Here is a 20,876-nt window from a genome sequence, read left to right as displayed (position 1 = left end):
GGCTAAGGAAGTCCTCCTTCCCCTTGAGAGTTAGACAATGCAGTTGTGATACTGAAGGGACCACGGAGTACTTTGCTGCGTGGGAGCAAAACTAAACACGTGGAGGAATGGTACCATGCCTTCTGTGACCGTCAGTAACTGCTGATGCAAGCTATTGCTTAGCTTCCGGTCAGCGCCCCCATGATAATCTTTCGTTTCTGGAACACTGCAAATCCTGGATCTCACAGACGTTAGAGAAGCACGTGGAAGTTTTTTTTAACGTGATCTTAATAAGCACAGACATTCATTGGTTATTTAGCTGTTTTTCTAAGCACATTAAGAACTGTTCCAAGGAGCATTTGGAGTAATGAAAACCATGATACTTTCCTAGTCATAGTGAAGTCGTAATGAAGACGGCAGAGTACAGAATATTATGTCTGTATATAGCAGTACTTCAAGTGCCTTGTCACTCGGGCTGAAACCATAAAAGAGAAATTCCTCACCTGTCGTTGCTTTTATGTTTGTTTGCATATGGAGTGCTACTTCTGTCTTATCAGGGTATATGAATTATACTCTATGAGGGTCCTCCAAGATGTTATAAAGGAAGTCACTTTCCAAAGATTCATCTTTGAGAACCTCAACAAAAACAACACCAGCAACAACAACATAGTTCTTAATTTGTTGTCCTTTCTAAGCCAGATACTGTAGCACATGTCTGTAATCCCACCACTTGGGAAGTAGAGGCAGAAGAAACAGGGGTGCAGGATCATCTACATGATGAGAATAAGAAACATAAAATAGGTCCCAAGAGATGGCTCAGAGCATAAGAAGGTTTGCTCTGTCAATACAAGGACCTGGGTTCAAATCCCCAGTATCCATGCAAAAAGCAGATTTTGTCTGAATGCATTGGTCCCCGTAATGTCAGCCAGTACTGGTGTGCAGAGACAGTTAGACCCCGAGAGCTCACTAGTCAGACAGCCTAGATGGGTCAGTCTAAATAGATGGCGTGTCATGGCAATCATGGAAAAAGAAGATGACCAACACTGTGCTCTGGCTTGCACTTGTGTACTTATGTCGGTGATGTGCCCACTAACATGCACCATTAATGCAGCACACAGCATACAGAGTAAGCAATACATTTAAATCACCCCTTCCTATCTCTTCAGTCACATATAGACTATTTAAAAGATATGAGAAGTATTATTATTATACATACAGTGAGCTATAAAAGCTGAAGATCACTGATAAAAAAATTAATGTAGGTGTTGAGAAATGACTCATGACTAAAGATAAATAGTCCTTCCATCTCCAATGATTTGCTTTCAACAACAACAACAAAAAAAGATTACCTAATCAAATCATCAGCTGGCAGATCATCACAAGAAGCATTCACTGTTAATTCAGAGAAGCGAGTGACATTGTTCTCGCTGAGTTCCTTCTCCTCGACACCTACTTTATTATTGAGAATAATAAATTCCATCCATTTCAAAGGTAGAGAAAGGCATTGCTCTATAAGTGACATTTGCCCACGGGAACCCAATAAACAGCAGTGCTCCCTCCATCTCTTGAAGGTACTTGTGATATTTTTAATGTTTGGTGATTTCTAAACATTCTGAGATGCTTCTCTCGCTATGTCCTCTTTTATACTAATTATGGCATTAATATACTCAGGGAAAAAATCTTAAACTGTCTCCGAATATGTTAAACTACAGTTTCAGCTCATAACTTTTCTCACTGAGGTGTTCAGGACTGGCACCGAAAGTCTTTCTTTTGGGCTTGCGTTATCATCAGAGGGCTCAGTACTACACTCAAATGGGATATCAAGAGTTTATCCAATACGGATACTATTACATTCTACTGGAAGCATCAGAAGACCAGTGCCTAGAAGCTGAATATGTTAGACAGTACATCCTCTGCTATTATGTCAGTTTATGATTAAAATGTTAATGTAAATTATAAGTAATGAAAATACTCAATTTTTTCAAACTTCAAATCACTTTTCAGGCTACAAGAGCGAGAGTGGTTGAGGTCCCACGGCACAGTGCTTTCCTCTTCTGTTTTTGGTGCCTGGCAAAAAAGGGAGGGGGAGGGTCCTGTTTTGAGCCAGTCCTGGTGGAGCACCCAGCACTTGGGAGGCAGAGGTAGATGACGGTGTGAGACCAGTGTGGTCCTCATAGTGAGAAGTTTGCATGGTGACACCCTGTCTAAAAATAAAGAGGTTTTCATTTTTAATTTCATTTCATTTTAAGTTAAGAGTCATTCCTTTTAGCTAGTTTCTGCTAACACACTTTTCTGGAAAAAAATCATTCTGGTTGATTTTGATTAGGAATCCTTATTTGGGGAAACATGGGTGTTTTATTCCATTGCCTGTCTTATGATCTAAGCAGTTTAATATAATATTCATGAATAAAGCATTTCCTTCACCAAAGGCCATGAGTGTCACAACTCAGGGAGACCGAGGCACGTGAGACTACTAAGCCAATAAAATGAACGCTGCTCATGTCGGAGCTGGTGGCCTAGCAGAGTCTGCTGTTAAAAGGGCGGATGTCTCAGGATCTAAGCATCTGGTTGGAAGAACATCTGGGCAGCACACATGAGGTCCTGTTCACACTTTAAGCAGCTCTTTGCAGGAAAGCGAGGTGTGGTGTGTACTGCTTTAAAAGGGAGCAAAGCCCCAGGATCTGGACTGACTTCTGCCACGCTCATGCATGGGTCCCTCAGCAAATCCAGTCGCTTTGCAGCCCAAGTACAGAACTCCCTCCGAAGCTGGTAGTTCTCTGGCAGGAGTTTCAGGACCTCAGTGAGTCTTTCAGATTCTGAGTTCACAGGCCAGGTGGTTCAGGAAAAAATCATGCCAAATGGCAAGTGTGCCCAAGAGCTGCACGATTTATATCCCGGAGCCTAGGGGGTTAAACGACAGGTTCTGTAGGAAAAACTGGAGCAGTGGGTGAGAATAAGTAGGAGACCGGAAATGCTCAGGGTGACTTGACAGAACTGTCATTTCTATCATCTCTCCTAACCCGAGGCTGAGTCCTCACGAAGTAACATGAAGGTATCTGTCCCTCCTGGGCATTTCATGTCACTCTATGTGGGCTGTAAACACACTGTCTGCAGACTTTTCTAAATCTGGCAAATTCTTATGAGACCCTGAGGATCTAATACCATTCGATATAGGGCATGCATAGCTGTGAGTGATTACTGACCCCGGTCCTCCACAAGCTCAGATTTCCACAGTCATCAGGGACTGTGACATAGAGTGACATTAGGGACATTGCAGACTCTGGCCTTTCCAGAGGCACAACTTGCTGAAGTAGTCCTGTAACAGTAAGACAGGGATTGAATAACAGAGTCAAGGAGACATGTTTTACGCCTGCTGAGTGGCAGAGGCAACATACACAATCCTGTTGTGTTTTGTGTTCCAAGTACTCTATAGAGCAGACGGGACAGTGTATCTTCTGCGTGCCCATCATTCAGAAAGGGAAGAAAGGAGATGTTCAAAGAGAATCCCCGTTTCTTCCTGTATCAGTGAAAAAGAACCCTTCCATGTAGGAGAAGATTGGTTTTCTTTGGAGAGAAAATAGGCCCTCATCATTGATGATAAAAAGAAGACCTTGCGCTTCTTGTGTTTTACAGAGGTCACTGTACTGGATCCACGGTACACGGGATGGGCTGTATACTGGTGTTCTTCTGAGTATACTCAGGGTTCTTCTCAGTATACTGGTGTATACTGAGGCCATGCTTTTCTATTCTCTTTGGGCATACGTAGCATCTTTCTAGAGATCATCAAAACTCAAAGACTTACTCTGTCTTGCTCCTTCCTGTCTGTCACAGGAAGCCATTCTTGCCGTTGCATTCCAAATTTTATTTCTCTTTCCCAGGGTTTGAAAGCTTGTGATTTTATAATTCTATCATTGACATTAAAACAACACTCTCCTTACTTTAATTACTCAGTCTCTATATCGGGATGGTTAAACATTCATTTGACAATTGCTAAGGCCATCCAGGTTTGTCAGTACTTTATCAGCCGAGACATTGGGTCTTGAGTTCTTCTGGTTTGATTTGAAGTGAAGTAGAAGGTTCCAGCAAAGATGCTCTTTATTTCTGGAAATGTCAGGCTCTGGGCTTGATTGACAGGTTCCCACCAGAATACACACTGAGGAAAGTCTATTTTCCAATCTTCAGTTCATTACTTGGGCTGGTTAAATGGCCCCAGGACTTGGTTCAACTGCTGCACTGTTTGTGTACTGTAGACTTTCTGATTGTTTTTCAGTTATTTAAGACAAGTCCCAGCACTTCAGACTCAGCACATGCAACCTACCACCAGTGCCGTGTACAACCACCTCCACGTGATTGTTCGTTCTGAGACAGAGGCCCATGTTTTCTAGGATGGATTTGAACTCATTTGTAGCTGAGGATCACCTTGAAATTCTGATTCACCTGCCTCCACCTGACATTATAGGCATGTAGCGCCACACGTGGTGTCTTAGCTAGGGTTTTACAACTGTGAACAGACACTATGACCAAGGCAACTCTTATAAGGACAACATTTAACTGGGGCTGGCTTACAGGTCAGAGGTTCAGTCCAGTATCATCAAGGCATGGTAGCATCCAGGCAGGCATGGTACAGGAGATGCTGAGAGTTCTACATCTTCATCTGAAGGTTGCTAGTGGAAGACTGACTTCCAGGCAGCTAGGGTGAGGGTTTTAAGCCTATGCCCACAGTGACACACCTACTCCAACAAGGCCACACCTTATAGTAGTGCCACTCCCTGGGCCAAACATATACAAACCACCACATTCCACTCCCTGGCCCCCATAGGCTTGTTCAGACACATGAGTCTATGGGGGCCATACCTAGCCATAGCATAATAAAAAGGACATTTAGTCCAACTTCCAAAGTCCCCATAGTCTATAGCAGTCTCAACAATGTTAAAAGTCCAAAGGTCAAAGTCTCTTCTGAGATTCATCCAGTCAGTTAACTTTAGTCCCCAAGGCAAGACAGCTGGGCAAACTCCAAACATCCATGTCTGATGTCAAAGCCACCTTCAGATTTCCACTCCATTTCATCTTTGTTGACTACAACAAACTTCTTTCTCCTGGTCTGGTTCCACCCCCTGTTAACAGATTTTCTTGGTAGGTATCCCATGGCTCTGGCATCTTGAACATCTTTAGGTCTCCAAGGCAACTTCGATGTTACAGCTTCTTCTTTCAATGTCTGGGATCCACACATGATCTTGTGGGCTCTTCCTAAGGGCTGACATCACTCCTCTAGTTCTGCCCCTCTGTAGCACTCTAAGCTCAGGTTGATCCACTCAATTCTTGCTGCTGGTCTTGGTCATCATTCCATGGTAGTGGCATCTCCAATACACTAGCGTCTTCCACTGCAACTGGGCTTCACCAATAGCTTCTCATAGGCTCTCTTCATGGTGCCAAGCCTCAACGTCTTTGCATGACCCCTTCAGTCCTGGGCCATCAACTGCAACTGAGGCTGCACCTTCAACAGTGTCCTTCCATGGCTTCTCACAGTGCCAAGTCTCAGCTCCTCTTTGTGACCTCACCATGCCTTCAAATTCAGTACCACCTGGGTGACTCACACATTACCAAGTCCAGCTGCAGCATGAGGTACAACCTTGGCTATCTCTGGAGCACAGCTTCTTTGTGCTCTCAGAAAACACTTCCCAGATTTCACTTCAGTGATGCTGGTCTCTTCTTGATCAACTAAGAAATTAAGCTAATTTCTTAGTTCCAGCTAACCCGTGTACTGGCTGGTTTTGTGTGTCAACTTGACACAGGCTGGAGTTATCACAGAGAAAGGAGCTTCAGTTGGGGAAGTGCCTCCATGAGATCTATCTGTGGGGCATTTTCTCAATTAGTGATCAAGGGGGAGGGCCCCTTGTGGGTGGTGCCATCTCTGGACTGGTAGCCTTGGGTTCTATAAGAGAATAGATTGAGCAAGCCAGGGGAAGCAAGCCAGTAAGAAACATCCCTCCATGGCCTCTACATCAGCTCCTGCTTCCTGACCTGCCTGAGTTCCAGTTCTGACTTCCTTTAGTGATGAACAGCAATGCAGAACTGTAAGCTGAATACACCCTTTCCTCCCCAACTTGCTTCTTGGTCATGATGTTTGTGCAGGAATAGAAACCCTGACTAAGACAGCCAGCATCAATTGTCCCAGTAGTCCCTTCTATTTTTCACTGTAAAACCAGAGCCTCATGGCCAAAGCCAGGTTCTGCTGCTTGCAGGAGCTGGAACATGGCCCCCTAGTCCTATTACATTATCACCAGCTTTCTGTTTTCCAACTCTTTCATTGCCTAAGCTTGGCTGTCCTGGAACTTGCTCTGTAGACTGACCTTGAACTCAGAGATCTACAGGCCCGTCTCCTGGGAGTAAAGGTGTGATCCACCAAGCCTGTACTTAAGCTTTTCTTCACCTAGAATTTGCTCTGTCTCAAGCTGGTCTTGAACTCAGAGATCTGCTTGACTCTATCTCCTGGAACTAAAGTGTGCATCCCCATGCCTGGATCTAAATTTATCTGGGTAAGATCTTGCCCCAAAGTCCCACTTCCATAATCTGTTATCTCCTAGAACACAGGATTCAGCTCCGTTTCACTTCCTGGTGCCCCTTTAACACTCGAACCATATATTTTATATTTTTCCTTTCTAAACTTGCTACACTTGTTCAAAATGCTCTTCATGAGAATTAACCAGAGATTAAAGTCTCTGCTGGGCTTTTTTGAGACTTGCTTTGTCAGTGCAATTACTCTAAGTCTCTTTAGCCTCGGGTAGAATCTTCGGACAAGGGCAAAAAGCAACAACGTTCTTCACCAAAATACCACAAAAATAGTCTCTGTGCCACATACTGAAATTCTTCTCAAATACCTCTTGGATCTGGTCTGCACAGTTCAAATTATTCTCAGCAACAGAGTCTTCCATATTCCTACTAGGATAGCCTATTAAGCCCCATTTAAAGTCTTATAAAGGACTGGTTTATAAATTGGGGCTGGCTTACAGGTCAGAGATTCAGTCTGCCTCGCCACTGGGATGCAGGAGTGCTATTGGCATGTCGCCCAGGGAAGGCAGAACATAGTCCAAGATAGGGGTCCCAGCCTGTGCTTTCCCAGGTGATGTGTCCTGTGTACCCAGATGCCCAGGAGCTGAGAACAGTGGTCTGTGAGTTCTTGCTTCCCCTATGCGCCAGGCAGGAAGGGCATGGCTGGGTCCCAGGACCAGGAAGAATCCAGTTTGGTTCTGAGTGTGGAGAGTACAGAGGGGCTGGAAGAGAGAAGGCCTTCTCCTTCTCAGGGAGATTTAGGCGAGGCTCTTTACAACAAAGAGCCCCTCCCCCCCATCCTTGATGAAGGAAATGGTCTTCGCTTGTCAAAACTGCTTTATTTATGACAGATGTGAATGTCTTCATCCTACTCGGGATAAACCAGGGATTAAATACCTTCTGCAGGAAGGAGTGCCCAGGAAGGGAAGCTCATTGGCTAAACACACAGGGCCTATCTCTATTTCTCATTAGCACGGTGTTTATGCTACATGACTGGTTGTAATAATGGTCCTCTCCGTGGGGCATCATGGTGGCATCTTCTAGGACAGCTAGAGCTCAGCCAGGAGCTGGTTCTAAAGCCTGGCATTCTTAATTATGAGATTTCCCAGGGTTTTGGAACCTACTTTAACCTTACCAGTTCCTCTGGTGGCATGGTCCACTGCCTTCACCCTTACCTTCACGTGTCTTCACTCCTGTTATTGAGCCATTGCCAAGAAAGTGTGCCGATGTGAAGAGGAAGCTGCAAAGCCTGCTCAGCCAGGGTTCAGTGCCCCACTTCACTTAGGAGCTCTGTGACCTTGGCAGGTCATTAACTCCTCAGAGCCACTGTCTCTTCCTCTATGAACGGAAAAGAGCCACGGTTCAACCTGCCAGGGGTCGGCAAGGGTCAGATGAGAAGATACAGAGGCATTTGACAAGCCAGCCCAAAGTAAAAACCCATCCCTGTAGGAGCAAATCAAATCTGTGAGCAGAAGACAAGTTAATTTGCAGGCTTCTGCCCTTCCCAATCTAAGCAAGCAGAGTCCATGGTGCGCCTTGTCACTCCAGATTAAAAAAATAAAGAAGAAGTCCTTTGATAAATTTGATTGCAAGAAGAGTCTTCTTCCAAAAAACTAGATGTCTAGTCAGTATTACAATCAAATTTGAGAGTATTTAATTTAGGACTTCTGTCTGCCTACCTTCCCCCGGGCTATGGCGTTGAGTTGGAAAAGGGAGAGATGTCATTCTCAGGACTGATGTCCTGCCACAAAGCCAGGCAGGACTTGGAGAGAGACTACGGAGGGTCTCTTGGTGCCCAGGGTCTTCGCTGATTTCTCTGTCTCACCCTTTTCTTCTTCGCCCTAGTGCCTTGGCTGGTGCTCAGTGAGATCTTTCCCGGCGGAATTAGAGGCCGCGCCATGGCCCTGACGTCCAGCATGAACTGGGGCATCAACCTTCTCATCTCTCTGACATTTCTGACAGTGACTGGTAAGAACTCTTTCCCATTGATGCCCTCGTGATCTTCCTAAAAGTGTTTGTTGTGGAAAAATTTCAAGTATATCCAAAAGTAGAGAGATCGGTAATGAATCAATATGTAGCTATGTACCCAACCTAAGCAGCTGTCCATCTTAATGCCTTTCTAACCCCATGCCTCCCACTTAACAATTTATTTTGAATCATGTTATACATATACATACATATGCACATACACATACATATACATACACATACAATATAATTATCACCCTTGAAATATTAATAATTTCCCCTAGGATCTCTCTGTTTACATTTTACCAAGTACCTTATAGTTATTTTTTATTGCTTGGGTTACCTGTGAATATGTAATTTACAGTTGAATGGCATGACCCAGCATGTGTAGGCATTGTCTTCGTTCTTTCTACTAGATTTTCACCCTTACAGTTTGAGGGGAGAGAGAGAGCACCTGACTTGTGCGCAGATTTTTGCAGGGTCTGGGTCTTGATATTTTTCATGACTCCTGTCTTTTGTCTTCCCTGTAAGTTCCTATGTTGTTCTACATGGAAGCTTGGGAGGCCTTGGGGTTTTTACCAGTTAGCACATTCCTGGCAAGAGACCACAGGATGTCTGTCTTGTCACCCTCCCAGTCTGTCTGCCTAACCCCCACCCCAGGCCATGTTGAACTCCTTGGATTCTTGTCACCCAGCCCCTCTGTTGTCATTCTCTCAGCCTGTCTATGTTGTTTGTTGTTTTGTCATTTTATTTTCCTGGAATGCTTCTCTAAAGAGAGATTTCTTCTCACTGCCATTTGGCTACTCTGAATGTGGATCTAATATAAGGTAAGGTAAGTGCTTGTGCTTGAGACTTTGTGCATTACTTCTTAAATACTAAAGTAATGATGTGGTTCACCAGCGCTCTTCAAAACTGACCACTGATATTATCAGACACACACACACACACACACACACACACACACACAGAGAGAGAGAGAGAGAGAGAGAGAGAGAGAGAGAGAGAGAGACAGACAGACAGACAGACAGACAGACAGAGAGATATGAAAGACTGAAAATGTCAACAAATGACCTGAATCTTCATAGGAAGACTGGTTCACATAGACGGGCTAAGGAAGAGGCAGACCCTTGAATAGCTTTTTCAGCATGAATCCTGGGAAAACAGATCCTCCTCCCCACCCTCAGTGGTAGTTGTCTTTCTGAGAACTGACTATGACTATAAAGTTCAGTCTGGCCTGGAACTCAGGGCAATCCTCTTGTGTAAGCATCCTCCCTCAGCTGGGATTATAGGCACACACTTTTATACACGGCCAGATCCAATTAGTTTTTAAGGCCTGGACTGATCAAAACTTGTCTAGTTGACTTCTCCTTGAGATATGTAAGGATCTCTACATATTTTCAAAGATCAACTTTTCAGTCATGGAAGAGAGTAGTTTAAAAGAGACGTGAGTCTTGTTTACCCGGCAATCAGCCTTTGCATAACGATGTGTCGTGAAATGCGTGGCACACTGTTCTTGGTACCCAAGCCTTGTATGGTGGGCATTGAATTCAGTTCTGCGTGCAGTAGTCGGACTCGCTGTGTACCAAGCCCAGGACGGAGGAGAGTGACCCACGAGACAGATCTGCAGTCCAAATAAGGTAGACAGTGTGGCAGGGAGATGTTGAGTCTTGATTTGTCTGCTACTGCAAGTGTTCAAACAGAATGCAGAGCAAGTTTAATGAGATAGCCTTTTGGGCTTTACTAATTCCAGCTAGTTCTGCAAGTGCTTGATTAAGCAATCAGCCTGGCATAACCTTGCACCAGTCGCACGAAAGGCACAGAGACAGGGTTGATTAAAACTGTCGGAGTGCTGTCTTGGCACTCAGGGTGGCTCAGCCGTTAGGAGCACTTGCCATGCGATTAGGATGGTCAGAATTTTCATTCCAGCATCCGCCTACCAAGCTGGACACCTGGCGCACGCCTGCAGCCCCAACACTGAGCCGGGCAGAAACAGGAGGATCGCTAGGGCTTGCTAGTTTCCATCCTAGCTGAGAAATCATGGACCTCACGTGTGGGAGAGACCCTGCCTCAAAGGAATATGCAATGGGTAATAGAGGATGAGGCCTGGCATTTTCAGACCTCCATGTTATGCGTACACATACACACAATCACACACATGCACACATACATGCACATGCGCGCGCGCACACACACACACACACATACTCACACATGTGCACTTGCACACACATACACCACACAAACACATACATACATACATCTGACACACACATGCACATGCACACACACACATGCACACATATACACATATACTCACACACACTACACACACGCATATACATACACACATTCACACATAACACACACATGCACACCTTTAAAAAGAAAGAAATGTCTTTGTCTTCTTCCTGTTCCTTCCCACCTCATCTCAAACTTACCCACAAGTGGTTCTTGTGCTTAGATCCGTCCACACTGCAGTCAAAATGGCTTCCATATGTAACAGGTCGGTTTTCCTCTTGACTAACTGAGATTTGTCATTGTAGCTGTCAAGGGTCATTTGCAAATCTTGCCCGCAATTGGTCTGAGGGTGTGTGTAAAAAGAGCCAGATACTTCTCTACTCTTCCTTGTCATGCTGAACTTTTGCTCTGGTCCAGGGACCAGCACAATGGACAAGCTTACCCTTGTCTGAATGTCTAGTGTATGAACTTGGCTGATGGTTAGAAAGGGATCATATCTTTGTTCATAAGTGGTCAAGAGAGCTGACAAGTGAAGTCCACCAAAGTCTCCACAATCTCAGTTCCTGCTGATGATGTCTTATCCAGTGGATTTCCTTCGTCAGCCCTGGTCTCACACTAACATGGTGATGTTTGTAAGATAGCTTTGTATTTTACCTGAGAAGGTTGTGGAGTGGGGGAGGCATTATAAAACAAACTGAACCTGGCCACCTTCTGAATTTGTAACTCTCACTTCCATGGAGAGTAAGTAGTACTACCATGCACAAAGATACCCGTGGCTTCCTATAGGCTCTGAGATAGGTTCTTAAAGGTTCACAAATGGGATCAGTGTAGCACAGAAGACATTCTAACCACTTTCTTTTGTCCCTTATAGATCTTATTGGCTTGTCATGGGTGTGCTTCATATATACGATCATGAGCCTGGCATCGCTGGTTTTTGTTGTTCTGTTTATACCAGAGACTAAAGGATGCTCTTTGGAACAAATATCAATGGAGCTAGCGAAGGCGTAAGTACTCGTATCCTTGGTCTTCGGTCAAAGTGTAGTTTTTATATACCATTAATTAAACAAACATCTGAAGTTACTTTAGGATATTCCCTTTGCTGTAAGACTGTCTACATAATCCTTCTTCCCCATCCCTGCCCTTGATGTGTGTGAACTTGTGTTTATTGATATACAAGGCTTTTAAAACTCTTTTCAGTGGCAAACAAGAATCCCAAGCTGGGCCTGGTCCTAAAAGCCCGTGATCTAGCGCATCAGAGGTGAAGCCAAGAAGAATGAGTTCAAGGTGACCCTTAGCTACATGTGTTAGGCCAGCTTAAAGAGACCTCACCTCAGCCTTCCTCTCCCCCCTCCCAGGAAAGAAATCTTCATTTCTAGCTCCTCACTCAGGAGGCCACCTCTGTTTGAGGTTCTAGGTAGATGCTAGGCTAATGATGTCTATCCTGGGATAGCTTCAGCACTTCATCTAACACAGGCTCAAGGGTCTTTTGAGCCCAAACCCTTAAGGCTATGATTAGCAGAAAGAACTCTTGGCGCTAAATGTCTATAATTCCTTATAATGTGGTTTATTCAAGTTAATTTCAGTAACGGTAAGGAGTGTCTTACATGGTTAGGCATTTAGAATTAAATTTAGGCACTTAAGTGAATTACACATGGAGAGGTGAGAGAAATAATTTAACTGGCAAGTGGGCCATGAACAACTTTCAGAGGTGGGGCACCAAGTTCTAACTAATTGGCCTTATGGACTGAGGGAAGTGGTGGAAGTCTAGGAAGTCTAGGAATGAACGGAAACGTGTTCTTCTTAGGATTAAGTTAGAAACGGGGTCGTGTTCATTCTTCAGCTCTACTACAAAGGAGAAAACCACACTATATTTTTTAATAGGCCGTAATTTCTCCTTTAAAAATGCTGCTCAGGCACCGAGGAGACATGTACGGCAGGTAGCAGGGACTATGGCGGTGACGCCTTAGGTTCCATCTGAGGGAAGGGGAGCTTCAGGGGGACAGATGAGCAGATAGTGGAATATGTGTGCAGACATGAAGGCCGGCCAGTTGGTCCTGTGTGAGCCTAGGCTGGGGTGAGGAGACTCCCAGAAAACTTTCACTTTGTGGTAATGACCCTTGGGGCGGTGGCAGTCTTTAAAACAGTTGACTTTACTAAGCCAAAAGCTCCTCTCAATCCAAATCATAAGTTGACTATCAAGTTTGGAGGGTTATGCTTTGCTGCAGATGAGGCCACTTTAAGAAAATAAAATGGCAATGATTAATTTATAACAAGACAAATGCAGTTGTCAGGAAGGCCGATTGGCTAGCTGACTTGCATGTGGGGCCTGGGTACAAGCAAGCTTCCTCCTAGCTGCCTGACAGCAGTTAGCACAGGTTTGCTTTCTGTTTGTTGGAAAGAGGGTCTCAAAACAGGCTGACCTTGAACCCACAACCCCCATCCTCCGCCTCTCAACACAGAGCAGTTTTTTTTTTTTTTTTTTTTACCGAGGGTCCTGAGATATGACGCTTCTGTCTCCAGTCTAACACAGTTCATGCAACGGGAGGTGGGAGCAGTTAGGACTAGAATAAATGAGCCACAGACTGGCCACGCTCTCGCAGCCTGGCCTACTGCTTCAGTTATGATTTAACTCTTCTCCCCTAAGGCAACAGACAAGAAAGAACCAAAGCCTGGCGAGGTAGTTCACGCCTTTGATTCTAGGGCTTAGGAGAAGAGCCTGGTTTACATAGCAAATTCCAGGCTGGTCAGCGCTATATAGTGACCCAACCCAATAAAATACTAAACATTTAGGCAACCTCAAGAAACTGTTCCTACTTTAGGTGGTAAACAAGGAATTAGATCATTGTAGGATAGCACGTTGTTTAGCATAAAGCTAAATACACGGTTTTGATAGAAATTTTCATTGTATATGCCCAACCCCCAAAGGAGAGAATACCAGAGTGGACCCTTGGAAGTCAGTTGGGTAAAGAAGCTCTTGGGGGCTGGGGTGGGGTCTTGCACAGGAATGGAACACTCAGAGTTATGCTACGAACGTGACATGGCTTTGAGACTGCGAAGTGAGCCTAGAACAAAGAGGGGTCAGGCAGAGTCTCTGACTATCTTAGTAAAGAATTTGGATTTTAAAGGTAGTAGTGGTTATTTATTTATTTATTTATTTATTTGGGTTTTTTTTTTTTTTTTTTTTTTGCAATGTATAGTGTGTGTGGAATGTGCATACGTGTTGGAATACTTTGCCATGAGTGTGTGTGTGTGTGTGTGTGTGTATAAAGCTAGACTTTGCCACCTTTTTCTACTGAGCTCCACTCTACTCCTTTTGGCTACGCTGGTTGGCCTGGATCCTCTCGGCCCCACCCCTCAGTGCTAGGCTGCTGGACTACTTAGCCACGCCCAATTTCTTCAATGTGCTGAAGATTTCACCTCAAGCCCCTATGTTTGTACAGAAAACGCTCTTATTCACTGAGCCACCTCTCTAGCAGAAGTGCTTAAAATAAAAGGAGATGAAGCAGCGGACCAGAGTTTAGAAGGAATGCTCTGGCCAAACAGGAAGGATGGACAGGGAAGTGGCCGAACCGAGGGAGCTATTCAAGATGGCAGATGGGAAGGCGGGAAGCTGGGCATGGTACAGCAGGAGAGCCCACGAAACTGGGACCTCGGCAGGAAGGATGGATGAGGGAAGAGGCAATTAGAATTGTTCTCAATGCAGTATGTAATAGTGACATTCAGGGCAGCAAGATGTCCGGGACGAGGGGCAGGTTTGGCGGAGGGTCTGTTGCAGAGGCAGGGGTTAGCCCTGAGTTCCATCTGGACAGATCCCCTCTGAGGCGCTCAGGCGACGTGAGAGTGGACTGAATGTAAGCACGCGAAGGCATCTGGGACTTGGGAGAAACATCTCTCAAGATACAGATGTGGTCGTCGACACAGGGATGCAGGTACTTGGTGCGTGGGCAGTGGCAGGATGAGGAACGTTTCAAGAGTTTTGGCAGCTGTCTAAGAAAAATAGTAAGACTCATCAGTGCAGAAGAGGCTGGCTTGAGCAGGCAGGAGAGCTCGCCTTTCCGTCCGTGCATGGTAAATCCAGTTTGTGTGTACACACTTTGAATTACCCAACTCCTAATCCAAGGCATAAAGTGTGTTTTACAAGTTTGTTTAAAAAAAAAAAACCAGTCTTGTGAACAATAGTAAGTCTGTCCGTTAGGACTGAATTGCGGAATGAACCGCTACTTTGCTTTATCAGACAAAAACTAAGGGATTATTATTTTTGAGCTCACGGTACTTCCTTCCAAAAGCCTTAACTTTTAAAATTTATTAAGCAGCTTGGAGGTAGGGTTGTCAAGTAAAGCAAACCTAAGTAAAGCAAATCCTAAGGACTTGAAGCCAGAATTAAGAAATACCCAATCTTTCTGTTTAGTGGCCGTGAAGAATGCTTCTTGAGAGCAAAGGATTTGGGGATCTAAAACTGTGAAACTTATTCAGCATTCTGGGAGGGAGGGGGGGGGAAGACAGTAAGAGAAGTACACTCTGGACTTACTGTCTGTGAGAACCACATTTGGTTCTTTTGAGTCATGCAGTTACTCAGAACCTCAGCCGGGCACCGTCTGAGGCAGTTGTGTGTGGGAAACTTGGAGCGGACTGAAGCGAAGTTATTGTGACCCTACCCCCAACAGTACTGTGAGGGACAACAGACAAGGATATGGGGGTTGGGGGGGGGCAGGGGGCAGAGAAGTTGGAAGACAGTGGTTTGAGAGGTCTGTGGCTGAAACACAGCACTGGCAAGAGAGGGTGCTTGCTGCAGGGGGAACCCCCAGGCGGAGCTCTGAAAGGGAAAGAATTCTTTCAGCTTCTCACCACAGAATCCTAAAGGACTGAAAGGTTTTCTCTGCTGGGTGCAGCAGGCGGAGAAATGCTTTTTAGATGAAAATGTGGAAGCAGCTTGAGTTGTGTAAACCGACCAGAAGTGTTTGCTGCATATGTTAAGCAAGGTTCCCTGGAGAGAAATGCGTAGATTATCACATTAACCAAGGGCATGCAGGGCATTGGAAAGCCTGTGGAACTTGCTAGTACACGGAGACTGAAGTCAAGCTGATAGAAGAGGGCTACTGCTGAGCTGAAGGAGTCTTTTGGAATCTAGACGTTTATAAAGCAAGGGAATCAACTTTTGTCACCATGGAAACCAGTCCCGATGTGCAAATCCCAATAGAGTTTTCCTCAAGAATAAGAAAGTTAGCTGTAACAATCAAATTAATTTTAAATTTGATAGTACACATTGCTTAATATTTCCTCTCTGCTGTTTAGAGTTGGTCCCCACCCCAGCCTGTTTTCACAAAGCTGAAAAAACAAATATTCTTCCAAGGATGCTAAGTTCCTTATAAAATAAATAGTGACTCAGACGAGAGTCAGGAAACATAGCTGCTATCGTGTAATTTGAAAGGGGTTTGTTTTTAATATCTGCCTTGCCAACCATAAACCCCCAATGGGATGCTTGGCTATATTTCAGTTTCTTCAACTGTGATTTTTCCTTCCTCTTCTCCCCAACTTAGGTGAAAAAAAACAAGCTAGCTAATGTTTTATAAATAGTTTAGTTCTGAAGTCTTTTTTTTTTTTTATTGTTAACCATCAGTGTTGAGTTGTCCATTCCCATAGGCAAACCAAGCTGTTTCTAATTCCTTACCGAGAGCTTGGGAGATGGCTCTGTCAGTTTCGTGTATGCCATGGAAATGTTTGTCCCCAGCATGTGTGAAGAGTGAGGTGGTGGGAGTGAAGGCCTGTAACCCCAGCCTTGGGAGAGACAAGATAGCATAGGATCTCCCCAAAGCTTGCTGTCCAGCCAATGCAGCCGGATCTGTGAGCTCCTGGTTCAGTGAGAGGCCCTGGGTGTATGTGTGAGAGATCCAGTGTCCCCACAGCGCACACACCAAAAAAGCACACAGTAAACAAATGAACAAATATATATTTACCGAGCAACTATTATGCATTAGATACTGGTGAAGGTTCTGTAAACAAATTATCAATGAGAAAAAAAAGAAAGACAAACAATACTCCCAGGATAAGAAAAATGTGCAGACTAGTGTTTGGGGTGGGGCAGGCTTTAGAAGGCTGTGCTAAGATAACCTTTAAGATAGGACCCAGGAAGGTACAAAGAATGCAGGCAGAGAGCGGCTCTTCCAGAGGCTAACTCTGAAACAGGCTTAACCTGTTTCTGGAAGGGCAAGAAGTCCCAAGAGGTCAGCCCCTGGGATTGATAGAGCAGGCAGAGGGAGGAGTCGCTCTAACTGCAGAGGGACAGAACCGACTGTGTCAGCACGGACAGTGATATGCCAGGCCAGGTGGCATGCCAGGCCAGGTGGGTTATGGGTAGCCTGAGGCAGAGGACGCTCACAAGCTCAGTGCTGGCCTCAGATGGCCCTTCCTGCCTCATGGCAACGCCCACCCCCCCATCTCTAGTCTTCTGTCCTAGCGATTGTCTGACTTTGTGCCTACCACCAGCCCTCCAAGTGAGAGCACCAATTCTGTTTTCCTATGACATTAGCCCCTCATACCTCTACCCTCTTCCCTTTCCCAAGACTTCTGCTTACTCCTTCATTCTCCCTGTTTTTAACCTTTGTACTTTTTATTAGCGGGACAGAAACTTGCAGGGGTTTCCCACGCCCCCATCCTGCCGCCACCTTCTTTGTCATCTCTTCTTTCTTTCTCTTTCTTTTTCTCTTTCTTTCTTTTTCTCTTTCTTTCTTTCTTTCTTTCTTTCTTTCTTTCTTTCTTTCTTTCTTTCTTTCTTTCTTTCTTTCTTTCTTTCTTTCTTTCTTTCTTTCTTTCTTTCTTTCCTTCCTTCCTTCCTTCCTTCCTTTCTTTCTTTCTTTCTTCCTCTTCCTCTTCTTCTTCTTTTTTTTTTTTTTTTTAAAGATACGGCTCCATGAATCCCTGGCTTGTCTTTACCTCACTACATGGTTGAGAATAACCTTGAACATCAGACCCTCTTGCCTCTACCGCCCAAGTGCAATGATTACAGGCATGTACCACCATATCTGTTGTATGTGGTACTGGGAATTGAAGCCAGGATTTCTTGTATGCTAGGCAAATGACCTGCCAACTGAGCTTCTCCCTGTCTTCTGAAAAGGCTACCTTGGTGCCATTTTTCTTCCAAACTTGCCATTTCTTTCTTTATCGCAAAGTTTTTTGTCCCTTCTGCTCATTTCCCTTCTCACCAGCCTGCTCCAGTGAGACACCTCCCCCACCCCCTCCCCATGTACTTCCCTGGACTAGTCCTACCGCAGGGCCAGTTCTCATCCAGTGCTTTAGCTGAGTATGGGATCCTTTCTGAATAGCGTTACCGCGAATGCGGACCTACCTTCTGGCTGTGCCATCTCTCTCCACGCACCTGGCCTCGCCTGGCTCCACGTCATCTCTGTGGTGAGCCTGGCCTTCCTCCCACGGATCTTCTCTCACACTCATTGCCTCATCTGGGTCAGTGTCGTGCCCTCTGAACCATATGTACCAGGAGCTGAAATGAATCCATCTGGATCTCCAAATCTCCAGATGCGCCTGTTCAAGCCTCGCTTACAATCTCCCTTCATATTAAGAGAGAAGCTACGCCTGCTAGTAAGTCCACCCGCTGGCTTTGGACTTACTTTTCTCATTTGATGTCGGTGCCTTCCTTTTCTTCGCTGTCTTTCATCCCTCTCCCACTCCCTACATCCACAGCGGGGTGCGCTGACATCTCTTTCTTCCATTGCTGTCCGAGGCACCATGAGCTCCTTTCATTACCCCAGTGCTTACATACATGGTCTCTATTTCCCAACTTCCTCCCCTCCATTCTGTTTCTTTCAAAGGGTGACTACGTCATTCCTTTGTTCCAGTCCCCCGGGGTTTGTCATGGAGAAAAAGCAATTCTGTTTATGCTTCCTCAGGCCGGCAGCTGTGTTTCCCGTCCTGCCCCGCGGCAGCTATGTTTCCCATCCTGCCCCGCGGCAGCTACCGGCCCCAGCCCCACTTCCCTTTTTCCTGCCAACCTACCTGACTGACGCTCACTGACTCGGCTACTGTATTTCAGTTCTTTTCTTAATAGCTGAAACATTTACTTGACTTATTAGCTATCTCTCATTAGATTCAGTTCCTGGGGAGCAGGAATCTGTAAAATAATGTGTTTTGCCTGTGTGGGTATATAGGTACCACATATATGCTTAGTGTCTGCAGAGGTTAGAAGGCTGGCGCTGAGGACATTTGTGCTGCCTGGGAACCACGAAGAGGCTCTCTGTTAGAGCAACAAATGTTAATGGGCGAACCCCATCGAACAGGAATTTTTACAGTTTGCTGCTGTTTCTCATCACTGGACAGTCTCCTGGCTTGTAAGGCTCATTGCTAAATGCATTAGCAAATGACCAGGAGAGCTGGATACAGGAGCGAGGCGTGGTCAGGGTAACCTCTAAGCTGTTGAGGCACCGAGATACAGCAGCCTGAAGCGGCCTAGGCTTCGAGGTACAGGGGTAGCTCGAAGAATTTTAGATGGATCATTTGGAGATGTTCGTTAGACATTAGAGTCACAGAAATAGGCAGCTACATGTGACTGTTAAGCCTGTTAAGTCTTTATAGAGTTGAATGTTGGAAGCCATTGACCTCATGAAGCCAGATGAGAGCACTGGTCAGAGGACAGTGAGGCCCAAGGCTGGACCAAGCCTCCATTAGGCCAATATTCAGAGACTAGAAGGAAGGGATCACCAAGGGACCGAGGCCAGTGATGAGGAAACCCAAGGGAACAACTATTTCCAAAGCCAAGAGGTGTTCCAAGGACACATAGACTGAAAGGTCAGGTATCATATCACAGGCTTGGGACTCTGGGAGGCTCAGGAGTAGGAGGCTGATGCTGTCTCAGTGGGGAGGACATCTAGGGAGGCTCAGGAGTGGGCGCTGATGCTGCCTCAGTGGGGAGGACATCTAGGGAGGCTCAGGAGTAGGGGGCTGACGCTGTCTCAGTGGGGAGGACATCTAGGGAGGCTCAGGAGTAGGGGGCTGACGCTGTCTCAGTGGGGAGGACATCTAGGGAGGCTCAGGAGTAGGGGGCTGACGCTGTCTCAGTGGGGAAGACATCTAGGGAGGCTCAGGAGTAGGGGGCTGACGCTGTCTCAGTGGGGAGGACATCTAGGGAGGCTCAGGAGTAAGGCACTGATGCTGTCTCAGTGGAGAGGCATCTAGTTTTGCCGTGGAGAGCAGATATACAGGGTGACCACCTTCCACTTACTGTCATTGATCCCTTCTCTAGCTCCTGTTCTCAAGTTCTGTGCTCAACAGACCAGGTCTCCAGTCCTTCCCCAGGACTCTGAAGACCAGTGCTTGCCATCCACATCTCCGTCTTGCTTGGCCCAGATCCCTTCCTCCCTGACCCAACCCCAACACAGGGCTTTAGGATGCCCCGCCACCCAGAGCAGTTCCCCAAAGAAGCTTACCTTTCTACTCTTTGAGATGATGCTCCAACACCACCTCCCTCTTTGTTGAGGCCCTCCTGGCCAATGCCTTTTGTGACCATCATGCTTTCCATGTCCCCTCACCCCCACCCGCAATCGTTAGAGGCCACAGTCCCTCAAAGTTCTGTGCCAGTGTAGTCTGGGATTCTGCACAAGGATTCCCAGCTTGACCTCCAGGAATCATGGACTGCTGAACAATATATCATCCTTACCGCAACCCTCACTCCGCCCCCCCATTCTATTTTGGCAACTTTACACCCCCAAATCACATGCTTTTGCACTTGTCTAAGAAAGCACGGGCCTCTTGGAAGCCAGTCTTCTCCAGCCCCACCCACACTGCCTACTGTGACCCATCCCGTTCTCTGTGAAAGAAAGGTTCAAAGGCTCGCCCCCCCCCCTTCCTGATAAATCAAAGGGTCCAACATATTTTATGCACATGGAAATAATTTATGCATGACAGGGAGCTAGACAATGCAAGAAAGTAAGTCAGGATTAGGGGTGAAGTCACCCCTTTTCCTGCTGGTAATATATACTCTTGGGGTCTTGGCCTGTACAGAAGGGTCCCGTGGCCTTGTCCTGAGAGGGCAGCTGCCCCCAGTTTACTCTGTATGAGACAGAGCAAAGGCTGAAGGGACGCATCACAGTCCTCAACACATCAAGGCTTCACAGTAAAAAAAAAATGTTTGTCCA

The 20,876-nt window shown here is 45.8% G+C and overlaps 1 protein-coding gene across 1 annotated transcript in view; it reads left to right on the top strand.

The window, feature by feature from the left end:
- Nucleotides 1–20,876, top strand: part of Slc2a12 (solute carrier family 2 member 12) — a 53,640-nt gene that overhangs the window by 30,765 nt on the left and 1,999 nt on the right. Inside the window, exons 3-4 of the mRNA XM_052169759.1 lie at nt 8,374–8,496; nt 11,606–11,738. Coding sequence (XP_052025719.1) covers nt 8,374–8,496; nt 11,606–11,738 — 256 coding nt within the window. The remainder of the gene's footprint in view (nt 1–8,373; nt 8,497–11,605; nt 11,739–20,876) is intronic.

This window comes from Apodemus sylvaticus, chromosome 23 (genome assembly GCF_947179515.1).
Source record: "Apodemus sylvaticus chromosome 23, mApoSyl1.1, whole genome shotgun sequence".
In the NCBI taxonomy this organism is placed as follows: Eukaryota; Metazoa; Chordata; class Mammalia; order Rodentia; family Muridae; genus Apodemus; species Apodemus sylvaticus.
Note: the sequence above shows the minus strand (reverse complement) of the source record. Positions and strands in the feature narration are given on the sequence as shown.